This window comes from Tinamus guttatus, unplaced genomic scaffold (assembly GCF_059628265.1).
Source record: "Tinamus guttatus ecotype Peru unplaced genomic scaffold, ASM5962826v1 Tinamus_guttatus_pri_ptg000302l, whole genome shotgun sequence".
In the NCBI taxonomy this organism is placed as follows: Eukaryota; Metazoa; Chordata; class Aves; order Tinamiformes; family Tinamidae; genus Tinamus; species Tinamus guttatus.
The window spans coordinates 181,554-205,240 of record NW_028288836.1 but is presented as its reverse complement, the minus strand read 5'-3'; the positions used below and the strand labels follow the sequence as shown (position 1 = coordinate 205,240).

The 23,687-nt window shown below is 44.9% G+C and overlaps 1 protein-coding gene across 1 annotated transcript; it reads right to left on the bottom strand.

Annotated features, from left to right (window-relative positions):
- OTULINL (OTU deubiquitinase with linear linkage specificity like) lies at positions 1 to 21,859 on the bottom strand. Its single transcript, XM_010222997.2, has 8 exons — positions 21,763 to 21,859; positions 7,596 to 7,749; positions 7,456 to 7,487; positions 7,272 to 7,366; positions 4,180 to 4,329; positions 3,303 to 3,431; positions 468 to 740; positions 1 to 205 (listed from the first exon to the last, which is right to left on the bottom strand). The coding sequence occupies exons 1-8, from the start codon at positions 21,857 to 21,859 to the stop codon at positions 26 to 28; spliced, it is 1,110 nt and encodes a 369-aa protein (XP_010221299.2). The 3' UTR covers positions 1 to 25.
- Between the last annotated feature and the right edge of the window lie 1,828 nt (positions 21,860 to 23,687).

Genomic DNA, 23,687 nt, shown 5'->3' with positions numbered 1-23,687 from the left:
AAGGAAAATAAAGATCATTGGTCCCTCATGTTCTGGTAACAGGGATGTGATAGAAACGGTCATCCTCAGTCAGAAGAGAGATCTCCTGCCATTCTCTTTTATATTCATCTGGATAGGTTACTTGGAAATTCTCAGTATTAAACTTATGCAGTCTGTAAATTTTTATCTTTACTTCCAGTAAGTATCCAAGAAGAAGCATTTCAACCTAGAAGAGAAAAAAATTCTGTCAAACATCTATTCCTCAGATGAGAAAACTAAAATAAAATCTCTCAAAGATGGTCCAATTTAAGGTGAGTCACCTAGCTTACTTTAAAAAAAAAAAAAAAAAGAAAAAAAAGAAGAAACTTAATGGTTTGAAGATATTCTCCATGTTTGGCCCAGCCATCACATATGATGTGTGTTATGTTCACACAGTCACATCAGAGAAGGAATAACTTTTGTGATTTGTTTTTCATTTACATTCCTACCTGTTCTAGGCAACCAGAGTCACCTACAGCGTTCAGATGATTCATCATGAAGCTCAAAGGGTCAGAAGAAGAATCACGAGCAAGGAGGAGGCTGAAAAGGTTTGGTAGATGTTCCTGCCTGTTCTTCATCTGCTCATAGGCTTCGACAACCTCATAGAGCATGACAAATTTTATAGCCTCATATAGTTTGTGCTCCTTGATCTCATCAGAAAAAAGCATGTTACACATGTTTCCTCTTTCTTCATGATCTTTAATACTGCTTGCTTCAGTCCACTAGAAAGCATACAGAAGAATAATCATCAAATTATTGGGAATTCTATTTAATAGGAACATCACCAAAAGAGCAATAATAGTCAGTCAGTACATTAGAATCATAGAATCATAGAATGCTTAGGGTTGGAAGGGACCTCTAGAGATCATCTAGTCCAACCCCCCTGCACACGCAGGGTCACCTAGAGCACATGGCACAGGACTGCATCCAAGCGGGTTTTGAGGATCTCCAGAGAAGGAGACTCCACAACCTCTCTGGGCAGCCTGTTCCAGTGCTCTGTCACCATCACTGTTAAAAAAAAAATTCCTTAAGTTCCTGTGGAACTTTTGGTGCTTCAGTTTGTGGCCATTTCCTCTAGTTCTGTCAGTGGCCACCACTGAAAAGAAGCCAGCACCATTCTCTGCACTCCCTCCCTTGAGGTACTTATGGACACTGATCAGGTCCCCTCTCAGCCTTCTCTTCTCCAGGCTGAACAGGCCCAGCTCTCTCAATCTCTCCTCATAGGGCAGATGTTCCAGGCCCCTGATCATCCTTGTGGCCCTGCACTGGACTCTCTCCAGCAGCTCCACATCCCTCTTGTACTGTGGAGCCCAGAACTGGACACAATACTCCAGATGTGGCCTCACCAGGGCTGAGTAGAGGGGCAGGATCACCTCCCTCGACCTGCTGGAGACGCTCTTCTTAATGCACCCCAGGATCCCATTGGCCTTCTTGGCCACGAGGGCACACTGCTGCCTCATGGTCAACTTATCATCCACCATGACGCCCAGGTCCCTCTCTGTAGAGCTGCTCTCCACAAGGTCAGTCCCCAGCCTGTACTGGTGTCTGGGGTTATTCCTCCCCAGGTGCAGGACCTTGCACTTGGCCTTGTTGAATTTCATGAGGTTTTTCACCGCCCAGTTGTCCAGTCTGTCCAGGTCCCTCTGGATGGCAGCGCAGCCCTCTGGGCTATCAGCTACTCCTCCCAGTTTGGTATCATCAGCAGACTTGCTGAGGGAGCACTCCGTGCCTTCATCCAAGTCATTGATGAATAAATTGAACAGGACTGGACCAAGGACTGACCCCTGGGGGACCTCGCTAGCTAGCATTAAAAGGACATCAGAAAGTTATAGGAAATCTGTGTTGGTGCATCATACACACTAAGCCATAATTAAAGGCTAAATTATGTGATGACTCCTGATCTGGTTTTAACTTAGAGCTTCCATAAATCAGATTCCTCTATAGAGCCTTTTAGATTAAAATTATGCTAGTTTAAATCCTTTAGATTCTGTGCCCAATTCCAATGCAGGGCAATTAAAAGGAATATATGGAAACTGGAAATGCCAGCATGACCTACCAAATCCTTCACATCGGTATGCCTTTAATGTGCTCTGGTTCTTGAGGTCCACATAAGCCAGCTGGACAAGGAGAAGGGACAAGACAAAAGCAAAGGCACAGAAAGGACAGGAGTGGGGTAGAAATCTCTTGTGTAACAAGAGCTCCTTTACTCTGAACTCTAACAAAAACCTAACTTAACTAAAAGCAACAGCTGCAGCAGATCTGCATCTCAGCCTTGGACACAGAGTAACATTTACTAAATTAGCCTATTCAGACCCCTTGAAAACTCACAAGATTTGCTAGGGTCTTTAGTGCTGAATAAAGAAGGGGGTAGACAAGGAGATAGCACAGAACCCCAGTTCCCAGCACCAGCTCCTTAGCTATTACATCACGCTACTAAATACACCATAAAACCTGCTAGGGAGCAGAGGCACTAAAGAAATCCATCTCACTGGCCAAAAAGCTTCTTTATACATTTAAACGAGGAAGCTAAATCTCCAGCCAAAAACAATTCAATGCATAATTAAACTATTCTGCAACAATCTGTTAACAGAACAGCTCACCAGCCTGACTTGCATCTTTTTTTTTCCTGTACAAACTTCCAGTTTAATTGCTTCATTCTAGGGGACTAACATAGACTAACAAAGAACCAACCACAACAAAACAGGAAAAAAAGCTCAACAACCCAACACTCTTTCAAATGCAGACAGCAAGCAGAATAAAATAACCGCACACAGGAATGAGTAGGCAGGTCTCAAGAGGGCTGGCAGAGCGCACTTGTCACTGGGGCACAGCAAAACTGCAGACAGGAGACACAGACCAGGCATCTATTTTAATTCCCTCATTTTACTTGTAATTCTTTGTTCGAGCTAAATAAGTCTATTTAGTTCCTTAAAAAAACAGTTGGTTACTATCACTATCAAAAATGACACAGTAAGGGGAAGAGTTTCAATTTAATCTTAGCCTAAAGCCAGAAGCCCACCAAATACTAGCATCCCTTGGATGACTTGAAGGCAGGAGAGTGCTCATGCCAGTAGGTGAGAGGTGGTGGCACGGTCTGGAGAGCTCGCAGGTACGGGCTGTGCAACATCTAGCCAGGCCAAGCTCTAATCCCTCCTTCAAAAGGCCTGCATGGCAGATGGACTGTCTGAACTCTGAAGACAGGCCCAGATATATGTAACCATTTCCTCATTAGACCCTTTTCTCACTGTTTTGTTTTTCTCCCTCATCAATTCCTAAATACTCACACTTGTCTTTAATGCTTCCATGCATTTGCGTAATTTCCCAAAGGCATTGGGACCCGTGTATCTTTCTGGCCCAAAACTGTACTGCTGAATCCAGTTGCAACCTTGAGAATACAAAAGTTTTTCAGGGAGCTGGAAAAAGAAAAAAGTAATTAAGTAGAGATCATTACCATAGGAATAAATAGATTATAAAGTTATCATGAACCTGTCTACAGAGGTTGCAACATATTTGAATTTGAGTGGCTCTATCCTCTGGTTGCACAGCTTAAACAAGAAAAAAAAATGAATTGCCTTCAAAATGACTCAGATATTAAGAAGGAGGTTCCACTTGATTGCCAAGTCCTTATGAAGCTTTTTAAACAATGCCAGACAAATAATAATAATAATAATAATAATAAAAAAAAACCCAGAAAGTATGTTCCCAGCAAAACATATCATGTAAATCCCAGAAAAGCTGGGTACACTCAGACTCAGTAAGGTTTTTAAGATTCCAGCCTACGTGCACACCCACGGAGGCAGCAGCTACAGCAGTTTGAAGTGCTTCCTCCCCCACTTCCTCACTGCTTTCTCTCTGAGGGAACTCATGAGGCCAGGGGCAGAATTCATGCACTTCTTGGCTCCTTCAGCACCGCATTCAGCAGCTCAGAGCTTCCTTCAGCAGTGCTCCCAAACAAGGTGCCAGACTCTGCACTGACCTGGAAGAGGATTCAGTCCTTTTTTTGAGGTTAAAGCTAGGACATCTGGCAGAGGGGTAGTCTCCTCGAATGCTGATAATGATTCTCTTTTACATAGCAGATGTATCCATCTTCACACCAAACAAAGCCTCCCTCTGTGGTCTAAGGTCATTTGCATTGCATTCACTTTAGGAGCTATATTTTACCTTTAATATATCCCTCTCCTTCATCCATGATGGAAAAGAAATGCCTTGACTGAATATCTGAAAAAGCACTGCTCTTAGTACAGAGTAGTTGTCCCTCCTGACTTGTCGTAGATATTTGATGTGATATGTCCAAAACAAGTCTTCATATGCCTAGAAAAAGACAATAAACATTTTAAATCTTGAATGAAGCCCATACTAAGTTGGAGTTCACTTCTGAACTACTCACAAAGGGCTAGTGGAAAGAGAGAGTATACTTGAATATTTTATATATACAAAAATACTTCAACACACTGTCCCAGAAAAGAGTGATCTTCTTTGAATCAGCTACTTGCTCCCATCTTTGCACTCTTGCTGGCATAAATATTCTTGTGGTCAACCAAATCGAAAGGGAGCAGTGGGAACCTCTTTGCCATGAGAGCTTTAACCCTGATCACTTCACAAGCTGTGCTGACACATGGGATGGAGCAGCAAGAGGGCAGGAACAAGTACCCGAAGAACACATGAAAATTCCTTTTTTTTTTCAGAAATCTGCCTTACATTGTCATGCATCAATGACCTAAGGCAGAACATATCTGACAGCGCTCTGCTGAAGCAGACAGCTTGTTTTTGCTGTGTGTTACCTCTGGCTCTCAGATAAGCCCTTGGTGAGACAGTTCTGACCAATAAGCCAGTTGAAACCAACAGACCAATAAGCTGAGAATTAATTTAAAAGCACTGTACAGTTAGTTGCACAGACTGCTGAATTTCATGACGTTACAATTTGCTTCCTAAATGGTTCGAGAAGACAGTCGCACTTCTTTGCCCATTCACCTCAGTTGCTTCCTCACCCCAAACTAACACCACTCCTTGGCTGCACAGCGCCCCCACTCCTCTTTTGCTTTGGCTGTGTCAATCATAAACCCCACTGAACTCTTTTTCTGGGTAAGCTTCCTGCTGCATTAGCAAGTTCAGGTGGCTTAGAAAAGGATCTGATGAACCGAGTGGGAGCATGCGGCCAGCAACAGAGGTGAGGAGAGGAGAGAAGAGGATAAGAGCCTGGAGTCAAGTCTGTCCCCAGGGATGACCTGTCAAATCAGACAGGGGGACTGCCTAGCTGGAGTGAGGTGAGGAAAAAGCAGAGCCAACACAAGCAAAGGCCTGTTTCACTTAGCTTAGGCCAACCCAGGTATTTCATGAGACCTCATCCTAAAATGCGCTCTTACTGTGACAACTTTGGCCTGGTGTAACTAACCATCCGCAAAACTCCTCCGATTCTCCTTCTCCATCTCTGATCTCCTAACAGGCTCATACATTTTCTGAAAGGTTTGTTGCCTTGTGCTCACTGCCTATGTTTGTGCAAATTTAATGGAAGTTCTGGTATGTTTTGTTACTTGTTCCTTCAAATTGCTTTTGGCCTCGCTCTGTGTTGTTGTGTTCATTACTGGCATTGTTGCGATACTGTATTTAATGTGGCTGAATTTGGTCTTTTCTCTGTTTATCATTTGGACCCAACTTCAGCTTTTGAAAGAGGTCTTCCTTCTTCTGATAACTCCCTCATGCTGTTTAGCACATGAGCTTCCTTTTGTCCTTTCTTAAGTCCTTCTTCATGGTATGCACTTACCCTGTGATTCCAAGACCAATACCCAAGCAAAGCATATATCAAATACACCGACTATAAATAGTAAAGTCTCCTAGCTCTCTTAACTTCCTTTTAACATCCTCATTTTCTGTAGTTTCCCTTTCTAAAGGTGAATGCAATCAAAAGACATTTTTTTGCTTTATTGCTCCTTCATGGATGTGGAATGAGAGGGCATGCTGCTTGCCGTTCCAGAGAATGGCAATGGATACTAGACAGAAGTATTTTGAGGTAGGTCCTGCATACTTGTTCAGGACCAAGGCAAGAGTTGTTTCTAAGGGCTGTCTGGAAAGATGCTGCATGAAATAGTCAGAGATAGCATCTATAAGTTCAACTCCATAGCTGTTGGCCAGGGCAGATGGATAATCAATGTCGTCACTGCTGCAGCTCCTGCCCCCTTTGTCTCTTTCTCCCCCAGCATATCACAGCCAGTGTTCCCAGCATCGTTAGATAACATTCCTGCATTCAGAAATGCAGAAATACAGACCTGGTGCTATATTTGTCCCGTGCAAGCCCCAAATTCCACACCATGGAGATATCAGGTTATAACATCACAGGTAACCGATTAACTGGATTTGATTCTAAGCTTTCTTTAACAGATACCATGACTCTTATCACCAGTACAGCCACTTTAGCAACAGGTTGTCTTGGGATCATAAAGATCCATCACAGAGTCTTTGAGTCTTGTTGACTAACAATACAGTTGAAACAGAGAGCCATAAAATATACCCATCCCCATCACAAGTTAGGATAACATAGTACTGCTTCAACTTAAAACATTTGTCAGTGTCCTCCAGAGCATATCAGTGCTTCCTCCATTAATGGCCATTAAGATACAACTGCCACAAGTCCACTGAGCTTGTGATACTTCAAGTTTGCCAAAGCTGCAGCTCCCATTTCTATCTACTAGGACCCACACAATGTAGAGAACTGATAAACACGTAAGTGAATTGAAAGAAAACAGAAAGCTGGCATTAGTGAACCATGAACTAAGCAGGCCTCTGGCTCCAGGGCTCAGCTGTCTATGACCCAAAGCCTGGTTCTAGGTAACTTTGGCTCAGAATTACAAAGGAAACTTATTAAGGTGTGCTTCAGCTAGAACTATGGAAGATAAGAAAAATAAAAATGCAGAGAAAAGGGTGTCAGGTGGCCCTTTAGATTTTGGAAGTAAAATGGTTGCATTTCACTCCTCCCTCAAATGCAAGAATTTCTGCCTTATATCAGAGGCTGGCCCACAGACAGCGCCTAAGTGCAGGTGATTTGGACTGTAACAATCCAGCTGATATTCTCCTACTGTCACAACAGAAGCTCCATTCAACCTTGTCCTTATTTTAGACCGATGTTAATGTCCATTTCTCTTGTCTTTCCAACAGTTGGTGTAACCAGCTCTGACAGGCATAGCAGCTGCCTGCATGAGAACCACTACCCTGTTCTCAGGTACCCCATCTTCAGGCGCAGATTACGATTTAACCCTTACCTCCCGTATGTGTTTGGCCTGCTTTGTGTCGTCTCCTTTCCATTCTCTTCTGCAATAACCAAGGAGATCGACTTCTGGTGACACACTGACATTCTCTAAACCAAGACCAAGGCACAGGTTAGTTACGATCTCCTGTCCTGCCTTTAGAGGGGAAGGGGAATTAGTGAATACAGAAAAACATTACTTAGGAATCTTCTCTGAAGATAGCTGGTCCACCTGAAAGTGAAATGATAAAACAGTGTAAAAAGGGAGTTGTCAAAAGCAAACATTTACTGAAAAAAAAGAAACACTGGTGAAAATTAAAGTCTGCATCATAAAACCTACCATTTCAATAGTCGTGCTAAATAGTTGTATAGTCTTCTGCAGTACCAAAAAACGGTGACAAGGAAAGACATGCCTAGCTGTACTTTTACTTTTTGCCACATAAGACAGAAGGATCGCCTGGTAGCTGCTGTCCAGGACTGCACCTCATGCCTTCCTAAAACAGGAATAAGAGAGAGAGAAACAGAGAGAGAGAGAGAGAGAAGGGTTTTACTCCCTTGCAATATGTGTTTATACTTATTAGAAATAAAATCCAACTATGGCACCACTCAAAACAAGAAACAAAACATGCAACATAAAATATGCGGTATATTTAGTGACTATCTTAACTTGACAAGTTTTAGGCTTTGAGAGGCACTTGGTTCACGTTTTCCAGCTCTTCCCACAGTCTAGAAATAATCACAATTATAAGAGAGCAGGGGTTTCCCCAAAAGACTGATACCAAATAACCATTCAATAACAAAAGACTTACTTTGGGATGTTTTGACCAGGGAGCTGTACTGTCATTACTTAGTCATACATCAAGCTTTTTAAGATGACAACTCCCTGGGAGATGTGGTCTACAAATTGGACATATAAGGCACTATATTAGCTGACTAAGCATCCTATGAATGCCCACAGGAATCAAAGGAATGTTCCTTGCCCAATACAGGTGACTTTAGGGTCAATTAAAAACTCAGGAGAAAGCTTCTTCCTCAGGATCTGGTGGAAAGCTCAGGAGACAGTGATAAAGGGGAGATGCTCTCACTGCTTTTCTCAGAGATATACCACAATCCTTGCTTCCTCTTTGGCATTACAGTGACGATTGGGAAAGTTTGGGCAGAATAAAATTAACTGAATTGAGAGAAGCATAAAGATTTAAAGGTTGTTGACAAATGCAAGGTCTAATCCCTCTGAGAGAAATTACCCTCTGACTGAAATTAGATAGAAAATACCCAAAGTTTATGACCAGCAGTTGCTCTATTATTTATTATTTACTTATAAATATATAAATGTATAAATTTATTTATTGGTTATTATTCATTGATTGATTTAACACCAAATTTTAAGAGACTTCATGCTTTTCTTCAGGCACCTACAAGGAAGTGCCAAAAATATCCTCTAGAAGTCCAAGCACGAACACCTACTTCTGCACAGCAGAATGACATTTGAACTTCTGCTTTATATATTAAGACCAAGACATGCTGTTGTATCTCCTACTTCACAGGATCAGTTACAGAATGGCTGAGGTTGGAAGGGATCATCTAGCCCAACCCCCCTGCTCCAGCAGGGACACCTGGAGCACGTGGCACAGGGTGGCATCCAGGCGGGTTTGGAAGATCTCCAGAGAAGGAGACTCCACAGCCTCTCTGGGCAGCCTGTTCCAGGGCTCTGTCACTCACATGGTCAAGTTCTTCCTCAAATGGAGGTGAAACTTCCTGTGTTTGAAAATGCACCCATTACCCCTTGTTGTGCTGCTGACCACAACTGAGAAGAGTTTGGCCCCATCCTCTTTATATTCGCCCCTCAGATATTTGTAAATGTTGAAAAGATCCTCCTCAGTCTCCTCTTCCAAGCTGAGCAGGCCAAGCTCACTTAGTCCCTCCTCACAACATAGATGCTCCAGGCCCTTAATCATTTTTGTTGCTGTATATTGGATCCTCTCTGGAAGATCCACATCACTCTTGTACTGGAGAGCCCAGAACAGCACACAATATTCCTGGTGTGGCCTCATTAGAGCCGAGTAGAGGGGAGGATCATCTTCCTCAGCCTGCTGATGACTCTTCCTGATACAGGCCAGCATCCCATTAGACTTCTACACTGAAAGAGCACACTGCTGTCTCATGGTTAACTTGTCATCAAACAGAACTCGCAATTCCCTCTCCACAGAGCTGCTTTCCAGCAGGTCAACCCCTAATCTGTACTGGTCTCCAGGGTTATTCTTAACGAGGTGCAGGACTATGCAACCTGCTAGCCCGATTACTCATGGCACTCTAGGCCTTCCCTCTACCTTAACCCTAACCCTTACGATAGCCCTAAGACTAAGATCCTCAGGCCTAGTGCTGCATAAACAGAAAAGATGAATGAAGCACAAGACTGGAGAAAGTTCTACATATCCTTTGGCATGCCCTTCCTAGCCCCATTACCCATGGGGCTCTAGGCTTTCTCTCTCTCTTAACCCTAACCCCAGCCCTAACAATAAGCCTGAGGCTCCAGGCCTAGCACAGCATAAATGGCAAAGAGGGTCCTAGCAGCAGGCTGGATACAGTGCTATATTTCCTTTGGTATGCCCTTTCTAGACCCATGGTCCAAGGGGCTCTAGGCTTTCTCTCTCTCTCAACCCTAACCCTAGCCCTAACCCTAAACAAAACCTAAGCCTGAGGTACCCAGGCCTAGCACTACATAAACAGTAAAAATCGTCCCAGCACCAGTATGGATATAGCACCACATTTCCTTTGGCATACCCTTCTTACATCCACTGCCCATGAGGCTCTAGACTTTCTCTCTGTCTTAATCCTAACCCTAGTCCTATACCTAAAACTACCTATAACGCTAGCCTAAACTTGACATATCCAGACCCAGCACTGCATGAACAGCAAAGATGGCCATGATACCCATCTGGATACAGAAGGACATTTCCTTTGGCATGCCCTTCCTAGACCCATGTCCCGTGGGGCTCTAGACTTTCTCTCTCTTTTAACCCTAAGCCTAAACCTAGCCTCAACCCTGAGCCTGAGGCTCCAGGCCTAACGTGACCTAAATGTCAAACATCTCTGTGGCACAAAACTGGATAGAGTGCTACATTTCCTTTGGCATGCCCTGCCTAGACTCATGGTCCATGGGGCTCTAGGCTTTCACTCTCTTTTAACCTTAACCCTAACCCTAACAGTAAACCTAATCTAAGCATGAGGTATGCAGGCCTAGAGCTGCATGAACCGCAAAAATCCCTCTAGCACCATTCTGGGTATAGCACTATATTTCCTTTGGCATGCCCTTCCTAGACCCACTGCCCATGAGACTCTAGGTTTTCTCTGTCTCTTAACCCTAACCATAACCCTAGCCCTAACCCTAATCTGAGCCTAAGCCTAGGCTTCCAGGCCCCAGTCACGGCAAAACAGCAAAGATGGTGCTAGCACCAGTCTGGAGAGAGTGCTACATTTCCTTTGGCATGCCCTTCCTAGACCCACGGTCCATGGGGCTCTAGGCTTTCTCTCTCTCTTAATCTTAACCCTACCCCTAATAATTAGCCTGAGCCTACAGGCCTAACACAACATAAATGGCAAAAACCTTCCTAGCACCACTCCGGGTACAGTGCTACATTTCCTTTGGCATGCCCTTTCTAGACCCACAGTCCGTGAGGCTCTAGGCGTTCCTTTTCCTTTAATCCTAACACTAGCCCTAACCACAACTCTAGCCCTAAATTAAAGGTAAGCCTGAGCTATCAAGGCCTAGCACTGCATAAACAGCAAAGATCATCCCAGCACCAGTCTGGATATAGCACTACATTTCCTTTGGCATGCCTATCCTATAGACCCATGGTCCGTGGGGCTCCAGTCTCTCTCTCAACCCTAACCCTATCCCTAACTCTAAGCCTGAGGATCCAGGCCTAACCCAACATAAACGGCAAACATCTTCATAGCACCAGTCTAGATTCCGTGCTACATTTCCTTTGAATTGCCCTAATTAGACCCACGGTCCATGGGGCTCTAGGCTTTCTCTCTCTCTCTTAACCCTAACCACACCACTAGCCCTAACCCTAGCCTAGGATCCCGAGCCCCAGTAATGACAAAACAGCAAAGATGATCCTAGCACCATTCTGCATATAGCACTGCATTTCCTTTGGCATGTCCTTCCTAGACCCTTAGCCTATCAGGCTCTAGGCTTTTTCTCTCTCTTAACCTGAAATGTAACCCTAACCCTAAGCCTGAGGTTCCAAGTCTAGCACTACATAAATGGCCAAAATGTTCATAGCACCAGTCTGGACACGGTGTTACATTTCCTTTGGCATGCCCTTCCTAGACCCACCATCCATGGGGCTCCGGGCGTTTTGCATCTCTTAACCTTAGCCTTAACACTAGCCATAACCCTCAGCCTAGCCCTGAGTCCCATTCAGGGCAAAATGGGAAAGGTCCCAGCACCAGTCTGGATATAGCACTATATTTCCTTTAGCAGGCCCTTCCCAGACCCACCGCCCATGGGGCTCTAGGCTTTCTCTCTCTTTTAACCCAAACCCCAGCCCTAACCCTAACCCTAGCCCTAATTCTAGCCTAAGCCTGAGATGCCAAGTCCCAGTCATGGCAAAACATGAAAGAGGGCCCTAGAAGCAGTCTGGATAGAGTGCTACATTTCCTTTGGCATTCCCTTCCTAGACCCATTGCCCATGGGGCTTGAGACTTTTTTTCTCTCTTAAGCATCTTAAAGTATAGGAAACATTTCCTACTTATTCCAATAGGCAGGAAAGCGCCATCAGCAAGAGTCAGCAATGGAACTTCTACCGGAAACTCTAGGGCATTCCCACTTTTACCATATACATTTATTGTTCATAGAAGTCAACAGATAAATTTTAATAAGGAAACAGAAACCAGCCAAATTTCAGCCAACAAGACAAGAGTTACTAAGGGAAGTCAGTCCTGGCAGAATCAAGTTAAAGTATTTTATTCTCTCTCTGCTTTAGCACAAAATCACCAACATTATAAACCTCAATCACTGTAAATCACTAAATCTTCTGCTAACTTTGAGGGGCTTTAAAAGCTTACAGATGCTGTTCAGTCCATTGATCAATGAATATCTGGCATTTACATTTTCAAACTATTGCACAAAATGCAATAAGGGTTGAAATAAAAGTCATTAACAGCAACTTAAACATATGCTATCAAAAGGGAGATGCAGCAGACTCATTTCACTGCTTCTCATAACTGTATGGATACTCTATGATCTAAAGCAAACTGCAAATACAGAAAGCTATGGCCACTCCATCTGCTTGAAAGACACATTTGGTGCCTATCAGAAATGTGTGCACACAGCCTTACAATAAAATTTCTTCCTTTAACCGTTCTTATAGAATAAAAGACAAAAGGTTTTCATTAGCATGTGCTTAAGTTAAATGAAGCAACATCTTTGAAAAGCTTTTGCTAGTATTAATCCTGCAAACAAAGCCTCCTTCCAAGGTCCATAGTTAACAGGTGCACAAGCAAGGAGCTTTCAGGGAGTGCTGGGAAGTGCCAGCTCTCCAACCGTGATAGGAAACATGAATCACCAGAGAACATCCTGCAATTGAAAATTGCTCATCCATTTTTGTTAATCAACATCAAATAACATGCTATAATTGAATACTGCACCTCTGATTTTACTTAATTTTAGCGGATTTATAACTAGAAACTGCTCTAATAAAAACGCTAAATGGAAGGTGAGGGGGAAAAACCTGCAAAGAAATGATGTGGGGTGTTTTTGTTGCATTTTTATTGCAGCATGCACTGGACTTCGTAACCTTTCCCTCCTGCCATGGATTGACACGCACTGCTCAAGCAGGACTTTGTGATTCATTTTCCACCCTCAGTGCTTATGTCAGACTTAGAAATGTAATTATATATTTTTTTCAAGTCAATGAAATTTAGAAGTGGCAGCTGAATCACAAAGTGCTCCTGATAAAGGCATGAAGAAAAAGTCAGGAAAGAAAAGGGCTTCTGAAAATAGATCTTTCCTCCCCCGCCAAAATCCTTCAGAAACTAAAGAGCAATTTAACTGGAACAAAAGTGTACAATGAGGCAGGGGGAGAGGAGTAAAATATCCCCGTGTATTTTTAACACAATCCATGCCCAGCCATCCCCTTCTCCAGCTGGCAGCCACACCTGGCTGGTCTCGTGCTGGGTTCACATCCCTCGGGCGCCCATCCATGAGCGCTGCCACACGGATGGGCCTCCTCCAGCTGCGAGTCCGGGGACTCGTAACAGTCTTAAAATGTGATTTGGACGAAGAGAGCTCAAACAACGCTAAATTAAGGGTTGATAACAGTGTTTATCTTGCCGTGCAAGAAGCACGCAGTGTTTCTTTTTATGCCACATCATCAGCTTCCTGCTAGTGTCAAGACTGAAGCCTTACCCCTACAAGGGCAGAAGACACGTGCAAAAAATCCAAATATAAAAAAAGCTGACAGAAAAGTGATGAGTAGGAGTCTTCTGTAACATGCTTCTTTCGCACACAGCTCTCTTGAAAGAGGCTAAAGGATTAGCCTCACGCTTGACTCCCTCGCACTTTTTTTGAATGCCTACCACCTTAAAAAGTAATGTTAAAAGTAACTAATCCCCCCAAAGTGCATGTCCCTCTCCTTTAGAGAGGGAAGCAGAGCGCAAGACCCACCTCTCCTGGGTCCGGGACCCCTGCTGATCCCTCTTGGCTTGACGCAGCACCAGGAGGGGACCAAGACCCCTGGATGCAGCACTGCAGACCCATGGGACATGTGTCAGCATTGCCCCACGCTTTCTTCAGGGTGATGGCAATGTGTTCCTCAGGTCCCTAGAGCATCCCAGAAATACCATAACCGCCCTCAAAAGAGCAACTCCTGCAGCAGAGCAGACCAAGCGCAAACTGAAGTACGCGGGAAGCACTGCTCGATTCGATGGCAATCTCGTTAGCAAATCTTTCCTTTATGAAGGAAAGCAACATCAACTCGCACCATGGCACTAAGCAAGCTTCTGTCCTGGAACAACCTGAGCTGAGAGTCGCTGCCTGGTGTAGGAAAGCCAGGAGAACTAATTCCAGGCAAAGGTGGCAACCACCACGGAAGTGACTTGACTTACCAAAAATTCAACCGTGCCAACCAATCAGATCTCAACTTCTACACAAAACCAAACTGACAGAAAGGAACACAGTCAGAATGCAACTAGAATCATGCAATCACCTAGAAAACCGGGTAGTTTCTGTTGTCTTTAAGTCCATCGCTTTCACGAAAGTATTTACACAGCTGACATGTGCAGGAATTCCCTCAAGTGTTCCCGCAATCCTTGTCCCCTTTCTGCAAGAATCACTCGGAAAAATAAAGCGGAAAGGCAAACTCACATTGCCTCCCTGATCTTCAGCAGGACCCCAATGGGTTGCTGTGAACATCTCTACCCCATTGCAGCACTGACCTGCACCTACTCCATGGCAACAGGCATGAACACTTCTTACAGGCTCCACAATTAACCAAAACCTACCCTGGCGCATTACTTAAAAAGAAAAAAAAAACAAATCTATCTATATACAGAAGATATTAATGCATGCCCTGACCTGCATAGGGCATTTGCTCCCTACCAGAACAAAAGGAAAACTGATTTCTTGATGCCCTTTGAAAACTGGCTTCCTTTCTGAAGACTCAGGATGCGCCATCCTGGGCCTTCAAAGCATTAAAGTTAACATACACTTTCATTTATGGATAAAAAAAAAAAAAAAAAAACTCTATAGAAACCTTCAGAGATTTTACAGTGCAGAGTATGGATCCCACCATAAAAAGTACTTCATTAAAGCTTTTATTCTCAACTATGATTAAAATATATATATATATATATTCTACAAGACAAAGCTCCTAAAATGTCTGCTCTTGTGATGATTCCTTTTGTTAAGATTTCGAAAAAGCTATTTCAATGCCTGTACACTTAAAATAGCACTTCTATAGATGCACTAAATCTCACGATTTCAGGAAGTCCATTCTGTGGATTCTCGTTATGCTGCTGAACTTCACATTCAGTCATCTCTAACACTGCTCAGGTTTGTTTTGTTTGATCTGTTCACAGGCACAACTCTTCAAAATCCCTTCTGCATGTTTTTTTTACTCTTGCTGTGCTGAATTCAAACTAACAGTGTAAAGAAAGCATTTTCTACCTGAACATATGCTAAAGTTTAGCCAAAAGGCTAAGTGGTAGGAATACCTTGGGGTTTTCCATTGGTTTGTCTTGATGATTGAAGTTCTGGTGCAGGGGAAAAAAGTAAATTGAGTCTTTTGGAACAAGAGTTTCTTTCCTCTATCTTGTTTGCTCAACAGCACAAGGCTTCCACCTTAGGCCTTCCCCGTACATTAGGGCCTGATGGGGTTGATCCTCAGTAGCCCTGATGAGCTGCATCTCATCGGGCTCCAGCAGCAGCTCTCTGGGGAGGAAACACCCCTCAGACGGCCGCCAGGGAGTCACCAGCCCCTCGGTGCTCACCAGGCAGCCTATTGCTACGGAGCCATTCAGCAGCTTGAAGGGGCCTTCGCTGACGTGCCAAGACTCAGAGGAGAAAGCAAGGAGAAACGCACGGCCACTGGGTAAGGAATTTCTGCCCTTCAGATAAACAGTCATCCCTGGGGATAGTTGGGGAAAAACAACAACATCAAGGAAGCTATGACTAACAAAGCTCAAGTATCTGAGCATGCTTCCCAACTCCATAGCCTCAGTGATCGCTGCTAGTTCTTGTAGACAGCAAAGGCGTTTGCCACCAGGATCTCACCAAGATGCTGCTCAGAAGAACAGCCCCTGTTAACCATGTTGCATCCATCTGGCTCCTCGTTCTCACCACCAGGTTTGGGGGTAGCCTGTCTGCTTGCCATACACACACATCTACCTTCAGAGCACAGACCTCTCCAAAAGGTTGCCCAGCTTTGCTGTAATAAAGCACTCTGCAGAGCAGTGTATTTTTAACAAGGAGTAACAAGCAACATCACTTGGCCACCTGCCAGATCACGAAGTCCGTGCTTCCCCTCCTCCGGATGCAGGAAGAGGTTATTCCAGCTGTGCAGTATATCTGCTTGGGAGCATCGCTCCCTCTTTCCAAGACATATTAGAAACAGAAAAGCAATACAAAGCAAAATATCAAAGTCGTCATTTTGAATGCAAATGACAGAAACGACTCTCACGTCTCTCAGCATGCAACCTGGAGAAAGTTAAAACTTGAGCTTTATTCTGGAGATTTGCTACTACCAGTATGGATGCAGCTGCAATTTGGTTTTTTTTTTTTTTTGGTCTGTGCTCTCTCCTCATCTTTCAAAGGCATCAGATCCAACTTGACATTTGCGAATTAGCTTGTACATGAGTTCCTCTGCTAGTTTCTGGATTCAGTGCTTTACTCTGTGCTTCCCTAAAATCTTAAGCAATAAAAGCATGCAGAAAGGTAAAATCAACTGCGTTAGGATAACTCCAATTTTAAATTACTATAGCTCCATGTAATCCCAAGAAAATCTAGTTAGAACAGATGTTACACAAAGACATGAAACCAAAACACTGATAGAAATTCTCTGACTGCTGTGACTGCTAATAAACTTTTTAGTATTGTTACAAGCATCTCGATGTCAAGAGAAACTTCAAATTAAGTGGACAGGAAATCAACCACAGGGGCTAAGAGACCGGGGTTCCCCAATACCTTAGTAATTGCAATGATTGGCTAAACGCTTGACAGGTGGAAAGATCTACATAGAATACAAATTACGCAGGCCTGTCACAATTTGGTTACATGCAACTTCTGCACATCAAGCTTTTTATAACAGAGCTGGCAGCTTGCGAAGGGGTCACTTTTTTTTTCAGTTGCAAACTAAAAAGAATTCAGCATTTTGGACTTTGGTACCTGGCAGTGTCATTTTCCGAAACCCACAATGACACAAATCCACCCGTTTTAAAATCCCAGCCTTTGACAAACATGCCACAGCTAAAATTTGCACACAGCAAGTGATGTGAAATGAAACCGAAGATTACTGAACAAATCAGCAGATCCCAGCAGTAAAGACAAGGTAGGTCCTCCACATTACTATAAACCACACTCAGAACAGAACTGGGAGAAACCAGTAAAACATCTCCTTGTCACAGAGAAAAGCTTGAAGCAAACTGTTTAAGCTTGCAGAAATGTGGATTTTTGACAAAGCCCACTGAATTTGCACACACTCGGCAAAGAAAGTGATAAAGTACATACTGCAAGAGCAGCGGCTTACCTGTGGGCAGTGTCAAGCACCTTGCTTCCTCACTGCCCAGAGGCTAGAAAGAAAGAGTGATATTCGAAGACCTATGTGCATGATTAATGCCAATGGTGACCCAGGAGGATGTTTTCAAAACAATTAAATGACAACCACGTTCTTCTCCTCTATTATCGTTGGGCACCGTGACTACATGGCTCAGCTGCCTGGGGCTGGCAGGTAGAGGATAGTGGTTCTTCTGAAAACTCAGACTCATTTGCTCGTGCAATCACGCAAGCTCACACATTATCAGACGTTAAGCTCAAGGAAAACTGTAAGATCACCCTGACAGATCTTTTCATGCCTGTCATCATATCCTTGGCTGACAAGATGTGAGGATTCAACCTGGAAGTGGTGTCTAAAAAAAGGAAAAGATGGAAAATCCTCTCGCTGAATGGGAGATCTTCACCAGCTAGTCAGGCAACCTGGCCCAGAAGTTAAACAAAAGCAAACAGCTTACATCACAAAGGAAAAGAGGAACTTGGAACTATGGAAATTAAGTAATTTATTCAGGAGACCAGATAAGAATGCAGATATCCATAAGCCGTATGAAAAGCACCTGCATTTCACATGCTGACCAGCATTTTGCTCTTGAAAATCCATTCTAACACCCTCATCCTTTACCTTTTCCTTTCAAAACACCAGAAATATTTTATACATACAAAACCCTACAAAATTGCGGCATTTTCATCCTACTGCATGATCATAATTCAAGTCATAATTAAATTATTTGTCCAGCAGCAAAGACCTCAGTATTGTCAAGAATTCTCTCAAACTTTAGCAACTGGAAAGTCATTTTCTGAGCCTCAGAATTAAAACCTGTCATTTCTTCCTGTTTCGCACACCTCACCTCTTTCATCACTTACAGCAACGGCAGCGGCTCAACGGGCGGAAGGGGGAATAACTGCACAAATTCGCACACACAGGGGACAGAGCGGTGAGCACCGCGGGAGCTCTGCGCTCACGTGGCCGAGTACCAAGGAAACCTGCTGCTATCGCTGCTTCAGGAAATGGAAGCAGCGCACCAGGGCCAGTACATAAGCAAAAATACATCACAAAATGTATATCAGAAAAGGTGACTTGCAGGACCTGTTGTCTCTAACCCAAAAGTTCCCTTCACTGGGGCAGGAGAGACACACGACACCACGAGCCACCTGCAGCCCCTTAGCAAGTTGGAAAGGAAACACGTCCATCTTTCCGCCTACCGCTTCTGATCCACTTTTCCTTGCAACTTACCCCTACTTGTTGGTGATTCCCTTGTTTTCACGAGGGAAAAGAAAAATACACTGACAACGATGTTCGATGTTATATTCCACACAGTAAACAAAAACAGTAAAAAATAAAAAAGCACATCTACTATGAAAATGAACCACATGCTACTGTTTTTTTAAACCACAACACTCTCCTGGTCCACTAAAGCTAATAGAGCAGAACCTTCAGAATACATAAGCTTCCAGATAATAAAATAAGGAGATCTCATATATACATTTACACGTATATTAATCACTTTCCATCCCCGCAGCCCAGCGCGGCACTCTCCCTCACGCAGCACCAGCGCCCTTATTTTCTCTTCATGCCCAAGGGAGAGTTACAGCCCCAAACCCTTCGCTCCGCGGCAGCCCGCGGGGAAACTCGCCGGGGATTTCTAGTTTTTGTTTGCTTGCTTGGCTTTGGCAAAGCAGCTTCAAAATACTTCAGAATAGATAACTAAGAGGCAAACACAGAAAACAACCGCCCACCCCCCGCGCAGCCCCCGCGCTCCCGGCTCACCTGCGCCCCGCACGCCTCCCTCGCCGGCGCCGTCCCGCGGGCAGCAGCAGAGGCGGCGCCGCCGCGGCCGCGCGGGGCGGAGCGCGGGGCGGAGCGGAGCGGGGCGGAGCGGAGCGGGGCGGAGCGCGGGGCGGAGCGGAGCGGGGCTCCCTGCGGAGCGCGGGGCGGAGCGGAGCGCGGGGCGGAGCGGAGCGGAGCGCGGGGCGGAGCGGGGCGGAGCGGAGCGGGGGCTCCCTGCGGAGCGCGGGGCGGAGCGGAGCGCGGGGCGGAGCGGAGCGGAGCGCGGGGCGGAGCGGGGCGGAGCGGAGCGGGGGCTCCCTGCGGAGCGCGGGGCGGAGCGGAGCGCGGGGCGGAGCGGGGGCTCCCCGCGCGCTGCCTCCCGCCCTGCGGCGCCGCCGTGCGGGGCCCGCGGGCGCAGCAAGGGCGGCCCCAGGGCGGCCCGTCTCCCGCCTCGCCCGGTCCGTGTCAATAGCGCGGCCTTGGCCCTGCTGCGGCGTCAACAGCAGTTTGCTGCAGCACGCATCCGGGACGGGTTTGCAGGGCTGGGTCAAAGAGACTGCGCGGTGGCAAAATCGTTTGGTAAAGAGACACTTTTAACCAAAACGTGAAGAGATTCGCACTACCTTGCGCAAGTATTTTCGGCATCTTTTTCTGTTGGCCTGGGCTAGGAAACGTGTTAAATATGGAGGTCCCAAGCTCTTGGTTGCATTAATAGAAAGAAATTCATGAACGGTCATATCCAAGTGAAAGAAAAATCTAGGTTTAAAAAAACAACTAGGAATAGCAAGAATAAATATTTGACTTAAAAGGCCTGAAGCTGTAACTTAAGTGCCACTCCATAGAAAAATCCATTCTGGAAAAAAAAACCACATGTTTTTAAGTGTGCGATGACTAAGCCTCATTATTGACTTCAGGTTAAGGTTGCTTGCAGTTTGAGCACCGAGGTTTTGATGTCCACTCCGGCCTCAAACTCCCTCACCCCGCTCCAGCCGCTTCCCTCTGGTGCCTTCTGGGCCAGGCTGTTTCTCAAAGGTTTAGCCTTGGGTTTCCTCTTTCAGCGTGCTCCAACCCATGCAGGAGTGTTGGGATTTAATCCATGGCTTCCTGGTGTGGACAGGCCTGAGGGTTAATGTTTATCTGGCTGCTGACTCATGGGGGAACAACACGCACACACGCAGTATGAAAGCTGTGGAGCAACCAGCGTGTTGGCGGCTCCTCCCCGGTTCAGCCTCTCTCTTCTCAGGCCAGGCACTTCTCCAGCTCCTTCCAAGGAGGAGCTGAGCCCTGCCATCCCTCAGCCACCAGGCCCTTCCACATGGGAAGAGGTTAACACGGATGGGAGTGAGCCACGTGGAGGGGAGGCCCAGTCTCACTGTGTTGGGCAGCAGATTCGTGCCATTTCCTTGACTTGAGCGAGAGTCAGGATGCTCCTAAGGAAAGGAGTCTAGGCCTGGGTCAAACTCGGGATCGACTGCAACAGGCAGCACAGAGGCTGACTGGAAGGCGGTTTTGGGTATGGATCGTGGTGTCAAAGTGGATACAGGCTGCTGCAAGGATTCAGAAAGTTCGTCTGCAAATAAGCTTTTCAAAAGCATCTCGGGAAGCCATGTAGGCAACTAGAGAAGGCATTAGCTGAGTATCGATTTAACTGGTTTCTGCAGAATTAAAGCCTCTCTTGCTTCACCTCTGAATAAGAAGAAACTCCATGGAGGCGAAAGGAAAACTCTGGGGAGATCAGCCATGCAGCGGCTTAAATTTGGTTCTCCCCATCCAGACTTGCTATTCATCGCAAACGGTTGCGATACTCAGACAAGGTTACGGTGCAGAGGGCAAGTCTCTGCTGCTAAGGATATTGATGATATGTCCTGCTTTTTAGAGGAAAAGCTGAGCTGAGCACTTTCCCACAACATGCACCTCCTCCCTTGCGTGTTTCTCCAGACCACAGCATCTCCAAGTTGCAGGCGTGACTGTCACCACCTCCCTGCACTTGTAACCACTCGTTATGACTCTGTGGCAGTTACAGCAAAAGCCTATACTGAAAGCCACACTAAACAAATATGAAGACGCTTAACCGGGGCTTATTTAGACTGAGAAAGCAGCAGCAAAAGCAATTGCTTGTTCATACCCCATCTGCAGGCAAGCAGCAGAACTGTAACAGAGCACATACACAATTCAGAAGGACCACAGAAAATACCCACTGAGACAAGGATAATGCCCTCCCACTGCATAAAAGTTGTGGGAAGCCTATATAAAGAGCTGGTAAGAGTTCAGCTTTCCAAGCCCATTAGTAACAGTCAGGAACAATTTATCTATTTAGCATCACTTATTACTATAATGCCAAATATACTCTGAAGTATAGGTAAAAGTAGTGCCCGTGAAGCTACAGCTTCCATCACAGGAGCTTTCCAAAGCTGATCACCATCTCGATGAGACTCCAAAATTTGGAGCTAAGCACCACAAACTCACCAGCACTTCTCTTTGCATGGTTAATTCCGCTTCTTTTTTCTTGCTCGTTGAACAGTTCTCTGGTTTTACTTGTGTTTCTGTCATGTCGTCTCTGCATTGCCCCTTGAGTAGCTTCTTAGCTACTCAAGCTCTCCTGACTTGTCTCGTTGGGGCAGAAAACGAGTCTCTACAGACTCAGTTTGCCTTTACAGATCAACAAACCGAAAGGATCTGACTTCCTGTTTCATTTCCGTTAAACTTTTCAAAGTTACACAGGGCTGTGTACGCTTCTCCATATCCAAGCCGCAAGAAAAAAAAAATGAGCATAACTCAGCTATTTATAAAGGTCACGTCGTTGCCTCCCTGCACATCTTCCAAGTTGTCTGAGTGCTGGAGACCGTAGGGTGATGTTCAAGCACCGCAAGTGGTGGCTTCTCAGGGAGACACATGGTGCTACCTCTTCTTTTCTGCTATAACATGTTTGAGAGCTAAGTATTTAGTGTTACTTATCAAGCAACCACTGCCATGGGGGACCCCGAAGAGGAAGCAGGTGGTCCACACAAACATCCCTTCTCTGCTAGCTGTGGATCCTGCTGTGCAAAAGTGAGGTTTGCACAGGGACAGTTGAATCACTTCATGAGTACTGGATTTTTAATAAGACTGAGCAAAGAGTCTTTTGAGAGCATCTTTCACATCCTCTTCTCACCAATCATTTGAAGTTAAATGGTCTCTCAGCAGCCTAAGACTACTCATTTTAAAATTTCCCTTATATCCTTCTTGGATCAAGAGAATTCACTTACAGCAATAAAGGAAAGTTCAAAACTGGGGGTGGGATGGTGACTTTTGCCTACATTGCATGATTCTTTCTGTTGAGTCCCAGAGCCAAAGGCTAGAGCTGCTCTCCCTCCTCCAAATCAAGGCTTGGCCTCCATTACTACAGGTCTGCAAAGCCTTCCTACTTCCGCACTGAATGTGGTAGAAGTAGGAGAAAGAGAAATATTTTTTTTTCTTTCTTTAAGAGTTCATTTGCTGCCTTTGACACTCAGCTGCTACCATATATGTGTATATATATATATGTGTATATATATATGTATATATATTGTATATATGCCCATGGATCTCTGTATGCATCTTTTTGCACCTATTATCTCTGTTCTGTTTCTATTAGCAGAACAAGATAATTCTGAGAGGGGAAAAACATCTGGGGTGGCTCCCCTCTCTGAGGGGAGGTTTGGAAAGAAAACTAGTGGGACAGAGAAAAAGAAACACCACATATGTCCTCTTTTCATTTACTTCCTCAGAACTTTTTTTAATAAAGCAAAATAAGCAAGCTGTCTTGATTAAACGGTGGAAATAATTTATTTTTGCCACTGCACTGGATTCCCTTTTATCGTCTTCAGTTCCTCTCTTGTACTTCCTCATCCATTTTGCCTGGTAGGTAGGTTTGTTCCTTCCCTTCAAAAAAACAGGGTGTTTATCACTGTTCACTCATCTTCTTTTCTTCATTTTCCACCTTCTTTATCCCATAAGATATTTTTCCAGTCAGGTGTAGCTGGTTCACCTGGATGACTCCTTAACAGCATCACCCAAGCAGGATGCATGGATTCCCTGTCCTGCTGTGACAGAGCATAAATATTTACCTGAGCTTTGCACCTCTGTAGCCCTGTGAGTGGTGTCTTTAGAGCATGGTGAGAATTTTCTAATGTTTTGAACATCCTGGATGTAGGAGCTTCAGGGAGTTTGGGAAAGCAGTATCCTCTTTGTTCCTGTGAATTCAGGGCACAGGTGGAGGGGAAGAGAAGACAGACTGGAGCCTTCTGCACCTCTCCCTGCAGGAAAACTCCAGCTGAGCTTTGTAAACAGACTAAATTACAGAAAGTACAGAAAAAAAAAAAAGCCTCCTTTTTTATTAATCTTTAAGAAGTCAGGATTGTGGGGAGAATAGG